Source organism: Heteronotia binoei, chromosome 11, assembly GCF_032191835.1.
Source record: "Heteronotia binoei isolate CCM8104 ecotype False Entrance Well chromosome 11, APGP_CSIRO_Hbin_v1, whole genome shotgun sequence".
Lineage (NCBI taxonomy): Eukaryota > Metazoa > Chordata > Lepidosauria > Squamata > Gekkonidae > Heteronotia > Heteronotia binoei.
The window spans coordinates 78,876,604-78,895,246 of NC_083233.1; the positions used below are offsets into that span (position 1 = coordinate 78,876,604).

The 18,643-nt window shown below is 50.5% G+C and overlaps 1 protein-coding gene across 1 annotated transcript in view; it reads left to right on the forward strand.

Moving 5' to 3' along the window:
• MLXIP (MLX interacting protein) overlaps window positions 1-16,160 on the forward strand; it is a 76,682-nt gene extending 60,522 nt beyond the window's left edge. Inside the window, exons 13-17 of the mRNA XM_060249167.1 lie at window positions 34-135; window positions 963-1,090; window positions 5,419-5,542; window positions 12,186-12,315; window positions 15,939-16,160. Of these exons, the coding sequence (XP_060105150.1) occupies window positions 34-135; window positions 963-1,090; window positions 5,419-5,542; window positions 12,186-12,315; window positions 15,939-16,060 (606 nt within the window). The 3' untranslated portion in view covers window positions 16,061-16,160. The remainder of the gene's footprint in view (window positions 1-33; window positions 136-962; window positions 1,091-5,418; window positions 5,543-12,185; window positions 12,316-15,938) is intronic.
• Window positions 16,161-18,643: the final 2,483 nt, after the last annotated feature.

Here is an 18,643-nt window from a genome sequence, read left to right on the forward strand (position 1 = left end):
CCAAAGAGCTCACTTTTGTTTTTATTTGGACAGACCCGACGGATGAAGCATATCTCAGCAGAACAGAAGCGGAGGTTTAACATCAAGATTGGCTTTAGCACCCTGAATTCCTTAGTGTCGGCAAACTCGAAATCAGTAAGCAGTTTGGGGTGGGGGGGGATTTCTCCTCTCCTACTGTACCATCTCATAGTCATTTGGGGAAGTGGGTATTCCAGCGTATTCCAAACTGAGAGCCAGTTTGGTGCAGTGGTTAAGTGTATGGACTCTTACATGGGAGAACCGGGTTTGATTCCCCACTCCTCCACTTGCGGCTGCTGGAATGGCCTTGGGTCAGCCATAGCTCTGGCTGAGGTTGTCCTTGAAAGGGCTTCTGGGAGGGCTCTCTCAGCCCCACCCACCTCACAGGGTGACTGTTGTGGAGAAAGAAGAAAAAGGAGATTGTGAGCCACTCTGGGACTGTAATTCAGAGAGAAGGGCGGGGTATAAATCTGCTCTTCATCATCATCATCATCATCTAAATTCTCCCCCAAGGAATCTGAGTTCTGCAACCAGAAGAAATTGTTCTGGCAGTCTTACTATACTGCAGACTTCTGCTTTTTTTAGCTGTGGGAAGGGCAAAGAATCCTTTGGGACTCTGAAACCCTAACCCTAATTGTGCCGGGTTGGCTTCTGAGGTGCCACCTGCCATTGCTCACACCTTTTGAAGCACACCTTTGCACGCATTATAGAAACAGTTTTTTTTAATGTAGAATTTTTTAAAACGTAATCTGCGATTCTTGGGAAAGTGTGCCCAGTATCACATTCTGCGAGTTTCTGCACTCCCACAGAAATGTGGCGTATGTGTACCTACACACCCCTCCAGTGATTCCTGATCCTTTTTCCTTTGGCGCCCTGAGCTTTGCAGGGGGTGACCAACTTGCCTGCCGATGAGCTCAGTTTGAGCCCTCTTTCCTGTGCCACAGATCAGCCACGCCCTCACCCTCCAGAAGACGGTGGAGTACATCGCCAAACTGCAGCAGGAAAGATCTCAGATGCAGGAGGAAGCCAAGCGTCTCCGGGAAGAGATCGAGGAACTGAACGCAACCATTATGTGAGTGTCTTTTTAAAAAACATTTTAAAGGGAATTGTATCCTTATTGCACAAAAACTCTAAAACTGGTTTCCATGTTTTATCATACCTGATAAGGGAACCGTCGCATGAGAGTCCCCAAAAAATGGATTATGCATAATCCTGCCCATCAAAAACTGTTCCCAGAGTTTCTGGTCCCATTGCCTAGTAAAGAACTTGTGGGGGATTTCCAATTCCTGGCAATAACCAAGCGAGCAGAAGCAACCGATGTTGAGACAAAAGTTTTGATGGTTTTATCTATCAGTGAATCAGCCCAAAGATCCAATAATAAGAATTCCGGGGAATAAGGCAATGGAAGACCCACCATATTGTGACTGAGAGGTGATCTGATCACCATCTTCAAGTACTTAAAAGGCTGTCCTATAGAGGATGGTGTGGAATTGTTTTCTGTGGCCCTGAAAGGTAGGACCAGAACCAATGGGTTGAAATTAAATCAAAAGAGTTTCTGGCTCAACATTAGGAAGAACTTCGTGACCGTTAGAGCGATTCCTCAGTGGAACAGGCTTCCTCCTTGGGAGGTGGTGGGCTCTCCTTCCTTGGAGGTTTTTAAACAGAGGCCAGATGGCCATCTGACAGCAATGAGGATCCTGTGAATTTAGGGGGGAGGTGTTTGTGAGTTTCCTGCATTGTGCAAGGGGTTGGACTAGATGACCCTGGAGGTCCCTTCCAACTCTATGATTCTAAATCATGTGAGTGTCGAGGGGCCTGCAGTTTCTTGTGTGAGCTGTTGTCTTTGCGTGTGCGTCGCAGGCCTTGCTCATTAAAGCAGGGGTCTTCAGTAGCAAGCCAGGTGATGGGGGTGGGGGCTCATGAAACCCCCAGTGGCAGTTTTGGCCTCTGCACAGTCCAGTGAAGAGTCTTGGCCATGGGGCCATTGTATTCAATGATTGCTTTCTTGGAAGAAACAAAGATCGCTCTAGCCCAAGATTCTGTTTCCCAGCAGTAGCCAAACATGTGCCTCTGGAATCTCTCAGAACAAGAAGGAAGACGCCCATTGTAAGCAGTTTCAGATTCCCACTGGGAAGGACAGCGGGGTACAAATAAGGATGTAAGGGTAACTGCCCTTCCCTGTTAACATGTCCTCAACATTGTGGATGGGGGCGGGGAGAATCCTATTTAACTATTGGCTAATAGCCTTGATAGGACTGCCCTTGGTAAATGTGATCTAAACCTTTGTTTAAGCCATCTTGGTGAGTGGATGTTTCCACAGCTTGTGCCCAGTGCATTTTATGGTTGTTTCACTTCATCTCTCCTAAACCAATGGCTAGTGGTTTTCATTGCACCCGGGACACATCCCTTGCTGCTAGTATCGTGAGAGAGGGACAAACGTTTCCTCCTCTGTGTGTGTGTGTGAGAGAGAGAGGGGGGGTGGGGTGGGATAGCCTTTTGTGAATCCCCGGACCAAGGGAGGGGGTGGTGGGGATAGCCTTTTGTGAATCCCCGGACCAAGGGAAGCCAGACTGTGTTCCACACGGGCTAGGGCCTTCTCAGTGGCAGCACCAGAGATGTGGAACACCCTCCCAGAGGCCATAAGGGCCCTGCGGGATCTTTCTCAATTCCGCAGGGCCTGCAAAACTGAAGCATTCCGGTAGGCCTTCAACACCTAAACGGGGAGAGGGCTGCCACCCTACACCGCTGAGGAATTACGATCATTATAGGGTCACCGCCTATATTGAAATGAAACGGCGCGATGAAATGTTTTTAAAATGTCTTTTTGTTTTAAAATTATAATTGTAGATGTTTTAAACTGATTGTTAGCCGCACTGAGTCCGTGTGCGGAGAAGGCCGGAGGGAAGTCTTAAAGTAATAAATAAATAGATAAATCAACTGAAATATCGAGAAATACGCAGCCGCTGCAGTCTACCCTTGGCAGGAACAGGTTCTGTGGTATCCTCCAGCCTACCACTGGAATAGATATGAATATCGCTGCAGATCAAATGGCGTAAGGGAGACACAACCGTAGTGCAGTTTCATCGTCAGGAAAGAGGGGTAGATCACATCAGCCATGGGCTGTAAAGTCCCAGAAGTCCCTCCTCAGGGTTTACAGAGTGGCTTTAATGCATAATGAAGGGAGGAAGCAGAAGGCCCTGACCTGGCTAAGCTCAGGCGAGCTCACACTCATCAGATCTCGGAAGCTAAGCAGGGTGGGCTCTGGCTAATATTTGGAAGGGAGGCCGCCAAGGAATACCAGCGTCATGACACAGAAGCAGGCAATGGCAAACTGCCATCTCTTGCCTCGAAAACTCCACCAGGGGTCACAAAAAAGTCAGCCGTGCCCTCTTGGCACTTTTCACCGCTGGGAAGAGAAGGTGGGAGTTGCTCAAATGAAGAATTGCGATGAGGCTGAAAACAAATGACCTCAAAACAAAGGGGAGCGTCTTTTTAACGCAATAGCATTGAGCTTCTTAACTCTGGGATTTTTGTTCTCCTCTTTTGTCATTTACATAGTTCAGGTTGTTCGGTTTACAAAGGAAAAGATGCTTCTGTGGTTGTTTCCTTGGTGTGTTTCTCAGGGGAGACGCGTCGGGTGGGATCCCACAGGTATGCTTTGCCGTCTGCAGCGCTCCCCTTGAGCGCCAGGAGCATCCTATCGACACAAGGACCTCTGCAGCAAAGGGGAAGGCAGCATCAACGTCAGCAGAGTGAATTGGCAGGCGCCCACTCCTCCTTATTGATCTTAAAAATGTAAACTCCACTCTTTTTTTTTTCTCTTTTTTTTTTCGCCTACTGACCCTAAAACTGCCAACACCACTAAAACATGAAAACCATTCTGAACAGTCATCTCAATGAAGGACATCGGTAATAGCTAGATAAAAAAAAAAATCTAATCTCAAGGCACAGCAGAGTAAGGAAAATATAGCTGTCCAGGTCAAAGGGAAGCTCAAGTCAGTCAGTGCTCTGGATAAGAACATAAGAGAAGCCATGTTGGATCAGGCCAGTGGCCCATCCAGTCCAACACTCTGTGTCACATAAGAACATAAGAGAAGCCGTGTTGGATCAGACCAATGGCCCATCCAGTCCAACACTCTGTGTCACAGAAGAACATAAGAGAAGCCATGTTGGATCAGGCCAGTGGCCCATCCAGTCCAACACTCTGTGTCACATAAGAACATAAGAGAAGCCATGTTGGAACAGGCCAATGGCCCATCCAGTCCAACACTCTGTGTCACATAAGAACATAAGAGAAGCCATGTTGGATCAGGCCAGTGGCCCATCCAGTCCAACACTCTGTGTCACATAAGAGAAGCCATGTTGGAACAGGCCAATGGCCCATCCAGTCCAACACCCTGTGTCACATAAGAGCAGCCATGTTGGATCAGGCCAATGGCCCATACAGTCCAACACTCTGTGTCACATAAGGACATAAGAGAAGCCATGTTGGAGCAGGCCAATGGCCCATCCAGTCCAACACTCTGTGTCACATAAGAACATAAGAGAAACCATGTTGGATCAGGCCAATGGCCCATCCAGTCCAACACTCTGTGTCACACAGTGGCCAAAATATATACACACACTGTGGCTAATAGCCACTGACGGACCTCTGCTCCATATTTTAATCCAATCCCCTCTTGAAGCTGGCTATGCTTGTAGCCGCCACCACCTCCTATGGCAGTGAATTCCACATGTTAATCACCCTTTGGGTGAAGTACTTCCTTTTATCCGTTTTAACCTGACTGCTCAGCGATTTCATTGAATGCCCACGAGTTCTTGTATTGTGAGAAAGGGAGAAAAGTACTTCTTTCTCTACTTTCTCCAGCCCATGCATAATCTTGTCAACCTCTATCATGTCACCCCACAGTCGACGTTTCTCCAAACTAAAGAGCCCCAAGCGTTTTTACCTTTTTTCATAGGGAAAGTGTTCCTTCCCTTGAATCATTCTAGTTGCCCTTTTCTGCACTTTTTCCAATGCTATAATATCCTTTTTGAGGTGCGGCGACCAGAACTGCACACAGTAGTCCAAATGAGACCGCACTGTTGATTTATACAAGGGCATTATGATACTGGCTGATTTGCTTTCAGTTCCCTTCCTAATAATTCCCAGCCATGGATTGTTGGGAAAGGATTTTTTTCAGCCAAGGGCCAGGAGGGACAGAACGGAATGGGCTTCCCTGGCTTGGGAGTTCCGTAGTGCCGGTGCCACCACTAAGGATGCCTCTCCTGTGTGCCTTCCCACTTCTCACTCTGGGCAAATGCAGGGCAGGGCATTGACAGTAGATCTCTTGTGTCTGGCTGAGCTGAGGTATGAGGCCAGTCCTCAAGATGAGAGCTGCATTCTGTTCCCTCTTTTAGCTCATGTCAGCAGCAGCTCCCCGTGACCGGCGTTCCCATCACACGGCAGAGGTTTGATCAGATGCGAAGCATGTTTGAGGAATACGTCCGAAACAGGACCCTGCAGAATTGGAAGTTCTGGATTGTATCCTTTTTTCATTGCATCTGGAAATGGCGGAGGGTTTACCTGTGGAGCTGGTGTCTGCTTTGATCTTCTCGTGCAAGCACAGTTCCCCCTAAACTGCGCTGGCGGTTCTGGCACACGATTTTTTTTTTTTAAAGCTGCACACCGATTTTCTGCTCTCTGCTCACAAGGCATTTCCCCCTCCATTGGGAACAATGGAGAATGGGAGCATCTCCTTCTGGGTCTCGTTGAATTGGTCCAGCCTTTTTGAAACTTGGGCAGGTTTTTGAGCAGAGGCACCAGCAGTTGTACTTCAGATTTGGGGCCTCTGCTTCACAAAACAACCTCCCCCCTCCGAGCCCCAATTTCTCCCAGATCAATTTAGCCTACGGGACCCATTGACTATCCCCATAGCTACAGTGGGGCTGGAAAACAAATTTTTGTGCCATAGTCAAATGTAGACTATGTAGGCCCCGTGGCACAGAGTGGTAAAGCAGCAGTTCCTCAGTACTGAGAGTCTGAACTCTCTGCTCACGACCTGAGTTCTATCCCAGCGAAAGCTGGTTCAGGTAGCCGGCCCAAGGTTGACTCAGCCTTCCATCCTTCCGAGGTCGGTCAAATGAGTACCCAGCTTCCTGGGGAAAAAGCGTAGATGACTGGGGAAGGCAAAGGCAAACCACCCCGTAAAAAGTCTGCCGTAAAAAACGTGACAGCAACGTCACCCCAGAGTCGGAAACGACTGGTGCTTGCACAGGGGACCTTTCCTTTTTCCAAATGTAGACCCGCTCACAACTTTTTTTCCTTTCTTTTGTTCTTCTGCTTCACAAGAGGTTCCTATCTACTCACTCACAGCTTTGATGCTCCTAGCTTTTTTTGCTCACAGAGTAGAATTTCTGCTCACAACGCTGTGGCACTTAGAGTGAAACACTACACAGCCTAGGACTCTTGTGGGAGCTGCAGCGCTTTTTATTTAAATTCTGCAGAGGGCAGCACTGAGATTTGTCTGCTAACCAGCTCAGGCCTGGAAGCTCCTGCCCTTTTATCCCAGGCTGGCTGCCTTTGGTCATTGGATGGTGGCGAGAAGGCCCCCCACAGATGGTCAGAAAGCGCCAAGTTTCAGAGCTGAACAGGGGCCTCCCGAATGATTCCAGAATGGGCTCTTTTTTTTTTTTTGTAGCAGGAACTCCTTTGCATATTAGGCCACACACCCCTGATGTAGCCAGTCCTCTTGGAGCTTATGGTAGGCCCTGTACTAAGGGAGGATTGGCTACATCAGGGGTGTGTGGCCTAACGTGCAAAGGAGTTCCTGGTACAAAAAAAGCCCAGATCCAAAGTATTCGCCTGCCAGAGTCACCCCAGTAGCCAGAGCTGTCGTTGAGGAAGAAGAGAGCAGGTGGGGTGGCCCAAGCAGCAGCTGGCATTATGCTGACTGAAGGGTGTTCTGCTACCTTAATTCACACATCTGAGAGCATGGCTGAAGCTTTCCTACACCCAATGACACCATTTATCCATCCCAGGCACTGTCTTCTCCTCTGACTGATAGCAGCAGCTTTTGGGGGTCCCTGGCTGAGCTCTTTGCCAGTCCTGTTTAACCAAAGACCCTTTCCAGTTTGGTGTAGTGGTTAAGTGTGTGGACTCTTACCTGGGAGAACTGGGTTTGATTTCCCACTCCTCCACTTGCCGCTGCTGGAATGGCCTTGGGTGAGCCATAGCTTTCATAGGGGTTGTCCTTGAGAGAGCAGCTGCTGTAAGAGCTCTCTCTTGCAGACAGCCAGTTTGGTGTAGTGGTTAAGTGCGCGGACTCTTATCTGGGAGAACCAGGTTTGATTCCCCACTCCTCCGCTTGCACCTGCTAGCATGGCCTTGAGTCAGCCATAGCTCTGGCAGAGGTTGTCCTTGAAAGGGCAGCTGCTGTCAGAACCCTCTCCAGCCCCACCCATCTCACAGGGTGTCTGTTGTGGGGGAGGAAGGGAAAGGAGATTGTGAGCCGCTCTGAGACTCTGTCCTTGAAAGGGCAGCTGCTGTGAGAGCCCTCTCCAGCCCCACCCACCTCACAGGGTGTCTGTTGTGGGGGAGGAAGGGAAAGGAGATTGTGAGCCGCTCTGAGACTCTGTCCTTGAAAGGGCAGCTGCTGTGAGAGCTCTCTCCAGCCCCACCCACCTCACAGGGCATCTTGTGGGGGAGGAAGGTAAAGGAGATTGTGAGCTGCTCTGAGATTCTTCGGAGTGGAGGGCAGGATATAAATCCAATATCATCATCATCATCTTCTTCTCAGCCCCACCCACCTCACAGGCTGTCTGTTGGGTGGGGGGGGCATCCTCATTCTTCATCTTCTTCTCGTGCCTGGGCCCTTCCACCAATGCTCCCTCTTAAGCTGTGGAGTCTTGTGAGCAAAAATTCTCTTTTGTGAGCTAGTGGCATTAAAGTTGTGAGCTCTGGGGCCATTTTTCCTGTGCTGAGACAAAAAAACGTGTGAGCCAAAAGCTAGAAAACTGTGAGCTAGCTCACACTAACTCAGCTTAGAGGGAATCCTGTCTTCCACTAAGGGAAGTGGGACTCAGTCCGTGAGCCTGAGCATCGCCTTGCTGGGCAGTTCAGCAGCTTTCTGCACGTTTCGGTCCACCGGGATTGTTGGGGATGGTTTGCAGTTGAGGGAACTGCCCCTAGAAAGTCGGCTTTGGGCTGGCAACAGAGGCCGGTGTGTGGATCTTCTTTACCCCTTCTGGCATTTATGCCTCGGGCAGCAGGGACCACCCTTTTCAGTGCTATCCAGGAACAGCTATAGGTTCCCGCGTGGTACAGATTTGAAATAGGGGTGAGCCAGAAGCTGCTGGGTTGAGAAGAAGAGGAGATTGGTTCTATACCCCACCCTTCGCTACCCAAAGGAGTCTCAGAGCTGCTTCCCTTCCTCTCCCCACAATAGACACCCTGCATGGTAGGTGGGGCTGAGAGAGAAGAGAAGAAGATATTGGATTTATATCCCGCCCTCCACTCCGAAGAGTCTCAGAGCGGCTCACAATCTCCTTTACCTTCCTCCCCCACAACAGACACCCTGTGAGGTAGATGAAGATATTGGATTTATATCCCGCCCTCCACTCCGAAGCGTCTCAGAGCGGCTCACAATCTCCTTTACCTTCCCCCCCCCCCACAACAGACACCCTGTGAGGTAGATGAAGATATTGGATTTATATCCCGCCCTCCACTCCGAAGCGTCTCAGAGCGGCTCACAATCTCCTTTACCTTCCCCCCCCCCACAACAGACACCCTGTGAGGTAGATGAAGATATTGGATTTATATCCCACCCTCCACTCCGAAGAGTCTCAGAGCAGCTCACAATGTCCTTTCCCTTCCTCCCCCACAACAGACACCCTGTGAGGAAGATGAAGATATTGGATTTATATCCCGCCCTCCACTCCGAAGAGTCTCAGAGCAGCTCACAATCTCCTTTCCCTTCCTCCCCCACAACAGACACCCTGTGAGGTAGATGAAGATATTGGATTTATATCCCGCCCTCCACTCCGAAGAGTCTCAGAGCAGCTCACAATCTCTTTTACCTTCCTCCCCTTCTCTTTTACCTTCCTGACCCAAGGCCAATCCAGCAGCTGCAAGTGGAGGAGTGGGGAATCAAACCCGGTTCTCCCAGATAAGAGAGCTCTGGCTGACCCAAAGCCATTCCAGCAGTGGCAAGTGGAGGAGTGGGGAATGGAACCCGGTTCTCCCAGATAAGAGAGCTCTGGCTGACCCAAGGCCATTCCAGCAGCTGAGAGTGGAGGAGTGGGGAATCAAACCCAGTTCTCCCAGATAAGAGAGCTCTGGCTGACCCAAGGCCATTCCAGCAGGTGAGAGTGGAGGAGTGGGGAATCAAACCCGGTTCTCCCAGATGAGAGAGCTCTGGCTGACCCAAGGCCATTCCAGCAGGTGAGAGTGGAGGAGTGGGGAATCAAACCCGGTTCTCCCAGATGAGAGAGCTCTGGCTGACCCAAGGCCATTCCAGCAGGTGCAAGTGGTGGAGTGGGGAATCGAACCTGGTTCTCCCAGATAAGAGAGCTCTGGCTGACCCAAGGCCATTCCAGCAGCTGCAAGTGGAGGAGTGGGGAATCAAACCCGGTTCTCCCAGATAAGAGAGCTCTGGCTGACCCCAGGCCATTCCAGCAGTGGCAAGTGGAGGAGTGAGGAATTGAACCGGTTCTCCCAGATAAGAGAGCTCTGGCTGTCCCAAGGCCATTCCAGCAGGTGCGAGTGGAGGAGTGGGGAATCAAACCCGGTTCTCCCAGATAAGAGAGCTCTAGCTGACCCAAGGCCATTCCAGCAGGTGCAAGTGGAGGAGTGGGGAATCGAACCCGGTTCTCCCAGATAAGAAAGCTCTGGCTGACCCAAGGCCATTCCAGCAGCTGCAAGTGGAGGAGTGGGGAATCAAATCCGGTTCTCCCAGATAAGAGAGCTCTGGCTGACCCAAGGCCACCCCAGCAGGTGCAAGTGGAGGAGTGGGGAATCGAACCCGGTTCTCCCAGATAAGAGAGCTCTGGCTGACCCAAGGCCATTCCGGCAGCTGCAAGTGGAGGAGTGGGGAATCAAACCTGGTTCTCCCAGATAAGAGTCCACTCACTTAACCACTACACCAAACTGGCTCTCCGGGCTGCCAGTTTCCTACCCTCCAGTTCAGCCCTGACGAGGAACTAACAGGCCTTGAAATCAAAAAGGCTTCCTCCGTCATACAGCTGCCCCTGATATCATCACAGGAAGTGCGCAGTTGCCATCGTTTTAGCAGAACCCTGAAGAGCAGTTTCTCCTCTATCTTGAGCAATCGGGTTTCTGATGAATTGTCTACCTCCTGCAGGCACCACCCCGGCCTCCTCTCAGGCTGTTAAGGGAACAACAGGCAGACAGAGAGCAAATCTCCTATCGCAGGGTGGCCAACGGTAGCTCTCCAGATGTTTTTTTTGCCTACAACGCCCATCAGCCCCAGCCATTGGCTATGCTGGCTGGGGCTGATGGGAGTTGTAGGCAAAAAAAAACCATCTGGAGAGCTACCGTTGGCCACCCCTGACCTATCTAATCTTTCAGCCATGATGCAAAGCACCCTTCTAGCTTTTTTCCTTCTCTTTTCAGGAAAACACCCTGACGTTTATCAGTGTTCCACGAGGGCCCCCTTGGTGTAGAGGTGAAATGCGTGGACTCCGCGTTTGATTCCCCACTCCTCCACGTGCTCCTGCTGATGTGACCTTGGGTCAACCACCAGTTTTCTCGGAGCTGTTCTACTCAAAGATTTTTTTGGTAGAAAAAGCCCAGCAGGAGCTCATTTGCATATCAGACGTAACTCCATTCCTGTACATTCCTGCTCAAAAAATGCCCAGGTTCTGTGCTCAAGAGCCCTTCTGGGGGAGAGCCAGTTTGGTGCAGTGGTTAAGTATGCGGTCTCTTATTTGGAGAACTGGGTTTGATTCCCCACTCCTCCACTTGCAGCTGCTGGAATGGCCTTGGGTCAGCCATAGCTCTCTTATCTGGGAGAACCGGGTTTGATTCCCCGCTCCTCCACTTGCAGCTGCTGGAATGGCCTTGTGTCAGCCATAGCTCTGGCAGAGGTTGTCCTTGAAAGGGCAGCTGCTGGGAGAGCCCTCTCAGCCCCACCCACCTCACAGGGTGTCTGTTGTGGGGGGAGAAGATAAAGGAGATTGTAAGCCACTCTGAGTCTCTGATTCAGGGAGAAGGCATGGTATAAATCTATACTGGTCGTCTTCTTCTACAAACAATCTTTTCTGATTGGGCTCTTTGCTTCAAAACAGGAATGGAATCCTTTGCCAGGGTACTAGATGCAGCCCTGCCCTTCAGTGCAAAACACCAGATTGGTGTAGTGGTTACATGTGCAGACTCTTATCTGGGAGAACCGGGTTTGATTCCCCACTCCTCCACTTGCAGCTGCTGGAATGGCCTTGGGTCAGCCATAGCTCTCTTATCTCGGAGAACCGGGTTTGATTCCCCACTCCTCCACTTGCAGCTGCTGGAATGGCCTTGTGTCAGCCATAGCTCTGGCAGAGGTTGTCCTTGAAAGGGCAGCTACTGTGAGAGCCCTCTCCAGCCCCACCCACCTCATAGGGTGTCTGTTGTGAGGGAAGAGGAAGGTAGAGGAGATCGTGAGCCACTCTGAGAAGCTTGAGTGGATAGTGGAATATAAATCCAACATCGTCATCTTCTTTCTTCTCTCAAAAGAAAAGTCAGGCAGTGGGTCAAACGGGGCAGAAATGCATCTCCTTGAGCGGTGAAATTCTAGCAGGAGCTCCTTTGCATATTAGGCCACAACCACCCACCCCCCACCCCCAATGTTGCCAATCCTCCAAGAGCTTACAAAAAAAGAACCTTGTAAGCTCTTGGAGGATTGGCTACATCAGGGTGTGTGGCCTAATCAGGGGTGGAATTCTAGCAGGAGCTCCTTTGCATATGAGGCCACACACCCCTGATGTAGCCAATCCTCCAAGAGCTTACAAGGCTCTTTTTGTAAGCTCTCGGAAGATTGGCTACATCAGGGGATTGTGGCCTAATATGCAAAGGAGCTCCTGCTAGAATCCTGCCCCTTTTCTGTGGGCCGTGGCAGCCCCTGGGGTGTCTTCCCTCTTCCACCTGCGCATGCCTGCTCAGTTCCCTCCTTAACTCTCGGTTCGCCTCTCAGTTCAGCATCATCATTAACCCCTTGTTTGAAACGTTCAACGGAATGGTCTCCACGACCAGCTTAGAGGAGCTGCACCAGACAGCCTTGGCCTGGGTGGACCAGCACTGCTCCCTGCCTGTTCTGAGGCCAAGTAAGTAGCACTTTATTGCGGGGCGGGGTCGAATCCCTAAAACTCCTTTCCCAGATTCCCCTCAAGAGTGTCATCGTGAGTTAAAGCCTGAGGTTTTTTTAGTAGCAGGAACTCCTTTGCATATTAGGCCACGCACCCCTGATGTGGCCAATCCTCCTGGAGCTTGCGGTAGACCCTGTTCGAAGAGCCCTGTGAGCTCTTGCAGGATTGGTTACGACAGGGAGGCGTGGCCTGATATGCAAAGGTGTTCCTGCTACAGAAAAAGCCTCGGTTAAAGCTTTTCATCAGAATCACTTCTCAGCGTGGAAACGAAAAGTCTGATCTCTTCCGTATGTATCGATTTTGCATTTAGTTGTTTCGTGAGCAAAACTGAGGCAGCTGTGACCGCTGACGTGGGTACCTTGGTGAGTTGCGCCCAGAAACTCCCCCACCCAGTGCTTCTGAGATAGCAGCAGGCATCACCCACACATCACCCAGCTGTGATGTTTGTGATTCAGCTCTGGCTGAATCTCCCAGAGTAGCTCCTGTACTTAGAATCATAGAGTTGGAAGGGACCTCCAGGGTCATCTAGTCCAACCCCCCTGCCCAATGCAGGAAACTCGCAAACGCCTCCCCCTAAATTCACAGGATCCTCATTGCTGTCAGATGGCCCTCTAGCCTCTGTTGAAAAACCTCCAAGGAAGGAGAGCCCACCGCCTCTCAAGGAGGAAGCCTGTTCCACTGAGGAACCCCTCTAACGGTCAGGCAGTTCATAGAATCACAGAGTTGGAAGGGACCTCCAGGGTCATCTAGTCCAACCCCCTGCCCAATGCAGGAAACTCGCAAACGCCTCCCCCTAAATTCACAGGATCCTCATTGCTGTCAGATGGCCCTCTAGCCTCTGTTGAAAAACCTCCAAGGAAGGAGAGCCCACCGCCTCTCAAGGAGGAAGCCTGTTCCACTGAGGAACCCCTCTAATGGTCAGGCAGTTCATAGAATCACAGAGTTGGAAGGGACCTCCAGGGTCATCTAGTCCAACCCCCTGCCCAATGCAGGAAACTCGCAAACGCCTCCCCCTAAATTCACAGGATCCTCATTGCTGTCAGATGGCCCTCTAGCCTCTGTTGAAAAACCTCCAAGGAAGGAGAGCCCACCGCCTCCCAAGGAGGAAGCCTGTTCCACTGAGGAACCCCTCTAATGGTCAGGCAGTTCATAGAATCACAGAGTTGGAAGGGACCTCCAGGGTCATCTAGTCCAACCCCCTGCACAATGCAGGAAACTCACAAACCCCTCCCCCTAAATTCACAGGATCCTCATTGCTGTCAGATGGCCATCTAGCCTCTGTTTAAAAACCTCCAAGGAAGGAGAGCCCACCACCTCCCGAAGAAGCCTGTTCCACTGAGGAATCGCTCTAACTGTCAGGAAGTTCTTCCTAATGTTGAGCCGGAAACTCTTTTGATTTAATTTCAACCCGTTGGTTCTGGTCCTACCTTCTGGGTCCACAGAAAACAATTCCACCCCATCCTCTAGATGACAGCCCTTCAAGTACTTGAAGATAGTGATCATATCACCTCTCAGCCACCTCCTCTCCAGGCTAAACATGCCCAGCTCCTTCAACCTTTCCTCATAGGACTTGGTCTCCAGGCCCCTCACCATCTTCGTCGCCCTCCTCTGGACCCGTTCCAGCTTGTCTATATCTTTCTTAAAATGTGGTGCCCAAAACTGAACACAATAGTCCAGGTGAGGTCTTACCAGAGCAGAGTAAAGCGATACCATCACATCATGTGATCTGGACACTAGACTTCTGTTGATACAGCCCAAAATTACATTTGCCTTTTTAGCCACCGCATCACACTGTTGACTCATGTTCAGTATGATCCACTAAGACCCCTAGATCCTTTGCGCACAGACTGCTAAGACAAGTCTCCCCCATCCTATAGCCATGCATTGGATTTTTCCTACCTAAATGCAGAACTTTACATTTATCCCTGTTAAAATTCATTTTATTGATTTTAGCCCAGTTCTCCAGCCTGTCAGGGTCATCCTGGATCCTGTTTCTGTCTTCTACCGTATTTGCAACCCTCCCGATTTAGTCTCATCTGCAGATTTAATAAGCATTCCCTCTATTCCTTCATCCAAATCATTGATAAGGACGTTGAACAAAGCAAAACAGGTCCCAGGACAGATCCCTGAGGCACTCCACTTGTCACTCCTCTCCAAGAGGATGAGGAACCATTCACAAGCCCTATTGGGGTGCAATCTGTCAACCAGTTACAGATCCACCTAACTTGGGCTGCTGCAGGATACAAACAGTTGTAACGTAGGCGTGACCCTCAGGGCTTCAGGGCAGCCTGCCAGGGATTCATCCGAAGGTCTGCTCAATGCAGCTTGGGAGAGAGCATTTGGAAGTGGCTTATTGTGTGCTAACTAGGGTTGCCGGGTCCTCTCAGCCATGGGGGGGGGGGGGGGGGGGGCAGCCAGCATAGGGTTGCCAACTCCAGATTGGGAAAGTCCTGGAGATTTGGGGGTGGGTGGGCCTGGGGAGGACAGGGACCTCAGTGGGGTAGAAGAACACAGAGCCTATCCTCCAAAGCAGCCATTTTCTTCAGGGGATCATCTCGGTTCTCTGGAGATGAGCTCTAATTCCAGGGGTTCCCCAAGTCCCACCTGGAGGCTAGCATAGCATTAACCCTTATTTATTTATTTACTTTAAATTTCTATCCCGCCCTCACCGCAAATGGACTCAGGGCGGCTGACAACATTCATATTCACAAGTTAAAACCAATAAAAACCAAAAAAACGTAATTACAATTTAAGATTTTAAAACTATTTCGTGGTGCTGTGTCACTACAATATAAGCGAGTTCTTCTTTTCTGACGGTGATCACATAGTACTCTATATGATGTGGGGTGGCAGTTCTCTCCCGGCTAGATATCAAAGGCCTGTCGGAACAATTCGGTCTTACAGGCCCTGTGGAAAGTGGAAAGATCCCGCAGGGCCCTTATGGCCTCCGGGAGAACATTCCACAATTCTGGTGCTGCCACCGAGAAGGCCCTAGCTTGCATCGAACGCAACCTAGCCTCCTTTGGTCCAGGGATGGACAATTGATTATTTTGTCCCTGAACGCGGTGCTCTCTGGGGAACACGTGGAGAAAGACGGTCCCGCAGATAAACAGGCCCCTGACCATAAAGGGCTTTAAAGGTCAATACCAACACCTTGAAACGAACTCGGACACATTAGGTAGCCAGTGCAGCTCTTTCAGCGTCCGCACTAGCTGTAGTTTCTGAGTCAGCGCCAAGGGTAGCCCCGTGCAGAGAGCATTACAGTAATCTATTCTTGAGGTGACCATGACCCTTTGAATTAGATGGCACTGTAGTCATTTAGGGACATGGTGCCTGAACCTTGACATAAAGAAATTATGCTAACGAAGGTATGGAAGAACGCAGACTTTGCATTGCTGGTGCTCTGTAATTTGGGTACCTCTGGAGGCGGCTATGATCACAGCAGACTCGTATAGTTTCAGTGGTTTTGCTGATGTTCTCTGGAAGCAAATTTGAATGTGTGCAATTATTATCATTTTTTTTATTTGCAACCGAAGTAACAAGGGTTTATTTTGTCACCTCTTCTCCTCCTCCACCCCCAGTGGTTTTGAACACCCTCCGGCACCTGAGCGTCACCACCTCCATTCTCTCCGACCCGTCCCGTTTGTCCGAGCAAGCTGCCAAGGCCGTCAGCAAGACAAACCAAACCGCTGGAGAAACCTAACCAAACCTTATCCAAAGAGGGCAGCGCGAGCTCCTTAAGCCTGGGCGGGCAGGCAGGCAACCGAGCCTCACAAGACCTCAGAGCTTCCTTGCAGAATCCATCCGCTGTGGGACGTTGGCCGCCAGGCCATGAGGGACGCGGCGGGAGGGCTGGAGCCAAGGGGCGATCCTTCGATGCCGTGCTTAAGGGTCGTCAGTCACACGGGGAAAAGCCGACTCAGGTAAAAAAGCAGGCCGGACGCCTGCGGCAGCAATAGAAGCACTCCTGCAATGCAACGTCACAAAATCTATGCAGCAACGGCGTTTATGCAACGTGACCTCAAGCGCTACAGATGGGCGGCGGCGGCAGAGACGAGACCACAAGGGGCGATGGTATCAAAAGGGAAACAGATGTTTGGATTCGTGAAATGTAAAAAGCCCCCCCCCCCCCTTTTCTTTTTTCCGTGTTCGTTCTCTTTTCTTTTCCAGTTCTTGGTTTCCTCCTCAGGGAAAATGGAAGGCCAGGGTTCAAAGAACTGCCTTCCCCGCGTAGCAGCAGCCGGGCTTGTTTTTGAGCAGCGGTTCCCTTCCTTCTCGACCGTGCCCGTCGGCAGTCTGTGATGTAACAGAGGAAAGGGCAAAGGGCAGGGCACGTGATGAGCCAAAAAGCCCTCGATGGAGTCGCCAGGAAATCCCTGGAGCCGGCGAAGGACTCGACGGGAAATCCATCCATAACCAAAAGGAGCAATGGGACAACATCTCAACAGTACAGAAGTACATCAACGGGAGCAGATTCATCCTCTCGGCCAGCTCCCCCTTATTTCTAATGAGATCAAGCGCTCCAGTTTCATAGCGCAAACTGTTAGTTCGGGAATAGCTTTGCTTTTCTGGTCTTTGAGTGTCTGGTTCACGATGACCTTCTTCTGTTCACTTCCAGTGGTTAGCTCAGGGCATCTTGGCGGAAGCGGGAAGAGATTTTTCTTACAGTTGCACCATTTTGTCTTCTTTTTTTAAAATGCCTTTTCACCGTCCTGAAAGGTGACTCTTTCAAGCAGGCTTTGCTGATGCGATGGCAGTTCATTGCGCAGAGTCGTCCACAAAACACTCCTGGTTCCATAAGTAGACCGGTACTAGTCTTCCTGCACTCGCCTGTATCGGCACACTGTCAGCCCTGGGGGATGAACCAAGCTTACAGCATTTCCCTGCCCGGTCACCCCACAGCAGTTCTCACTCGGCGCGGGTGATCGGGGGCCATGTGCAGGCAGGCACCACAGAGCTCCCTGTTGAAGGCCTATCTGGATGGGTGACCTGGTGGCATTTGCTGCAATTTGGAAATTGCCCTGGTTGGTTGCAGCACCGCTTCCCATTACTGTAGCCCTCTGCAGAAGCAATACACTCAGTCCTTTAATCGTGGGGTTGTTTTAGATCTGGTTTTCAAATCCTGTTTAACATTCATCGGGGCTTTTTTTTGTAGCAGGAAGTCCTTTGCATATTTGGCCACACACCCTTGATGTAGCCAATCCTCCTGGAGCTTACAGTAGGCCCTGTACTAAGAGCCCTGTAAGCTCTTAGAGGATTGGTTACATCAGGGGGCATGGCCTAATATGCAAAGGAGTTCCTGCTACAAAAAAATGTCCTGACATTAATCATGAGTAAGATCTGTACCAATGTTGGCCTTACGTGTGGTTAAGGCCAGTGCGGGAAATTAGCTGCAGGACAGGCGGAATCTGCAGCCTGCTCCTGGGAAATGCTTGCTCCAGAACCATCCAGATGTCTTGACAACATATTTGTGAGTTCTATAGCAGCTAAATCTGCAACGTGTGTTTGGCCCCATTCTTTGAACCCTGTTTCCAGCATCCTCGCCTTAACACAGCTGGCTGCTTTCAAACAGTCGTGATCTGTGTGCCTGGCGATATCCATTTCAGGAGGACTGCCTTGAATCGCACCAGGCTCCTTCCTGGAGTTCTGTCCTGGCCCTGGGCTGGCCTGGTGACTGAGAAGCAAGCTTGTTCCCTAAGCTTGAAATACTATGGTTATTGAGCACCCACCTTGTACACTTTGCACACTTGTTTTGCAATGACCAGGTGTTGGATGATCATTATCCAGAGGGCTGAAGAAGCCAGACAAGCTTCCTTTTTAATCCGTCAAGCTCAACAATAGCTCCTTGTTTCTTTATCGGCTGCACTGGCACTAGAAGGGGCGGAATTGGCACGATGCTGGAGCTTAGCTCCTTCCCACCAGTCGTGACTTAACAGGATTTTTCTGTAGCGTGTTTGCTCCATCACAGATGCATTATTCTCAGGGCAGCCTTGGCCACATGCACACGGAAGCTTATACCTAGGATTAAAACCTGGTTGGTCTTAAAGGTGCTACCGGACTCTTAACTCGCTTTGGCTGTTTTCAAAGGAAGAGCCATCGAAACGGGTTTCACTCCGGGCTGTGTTGTTCCTCAGCTCCTTCGGGATATGACTTGGCAGGACTTTTTATCTGACCGATTCCCCACTAGCCTTACGACGCTCTCAAGCTCCACTTCTCTGCGGGGTTTGGGTCGGAATTCACACTTACCTGCCCTGAGGCCGCAACTCGCTCTGCCTCTTTCACACAG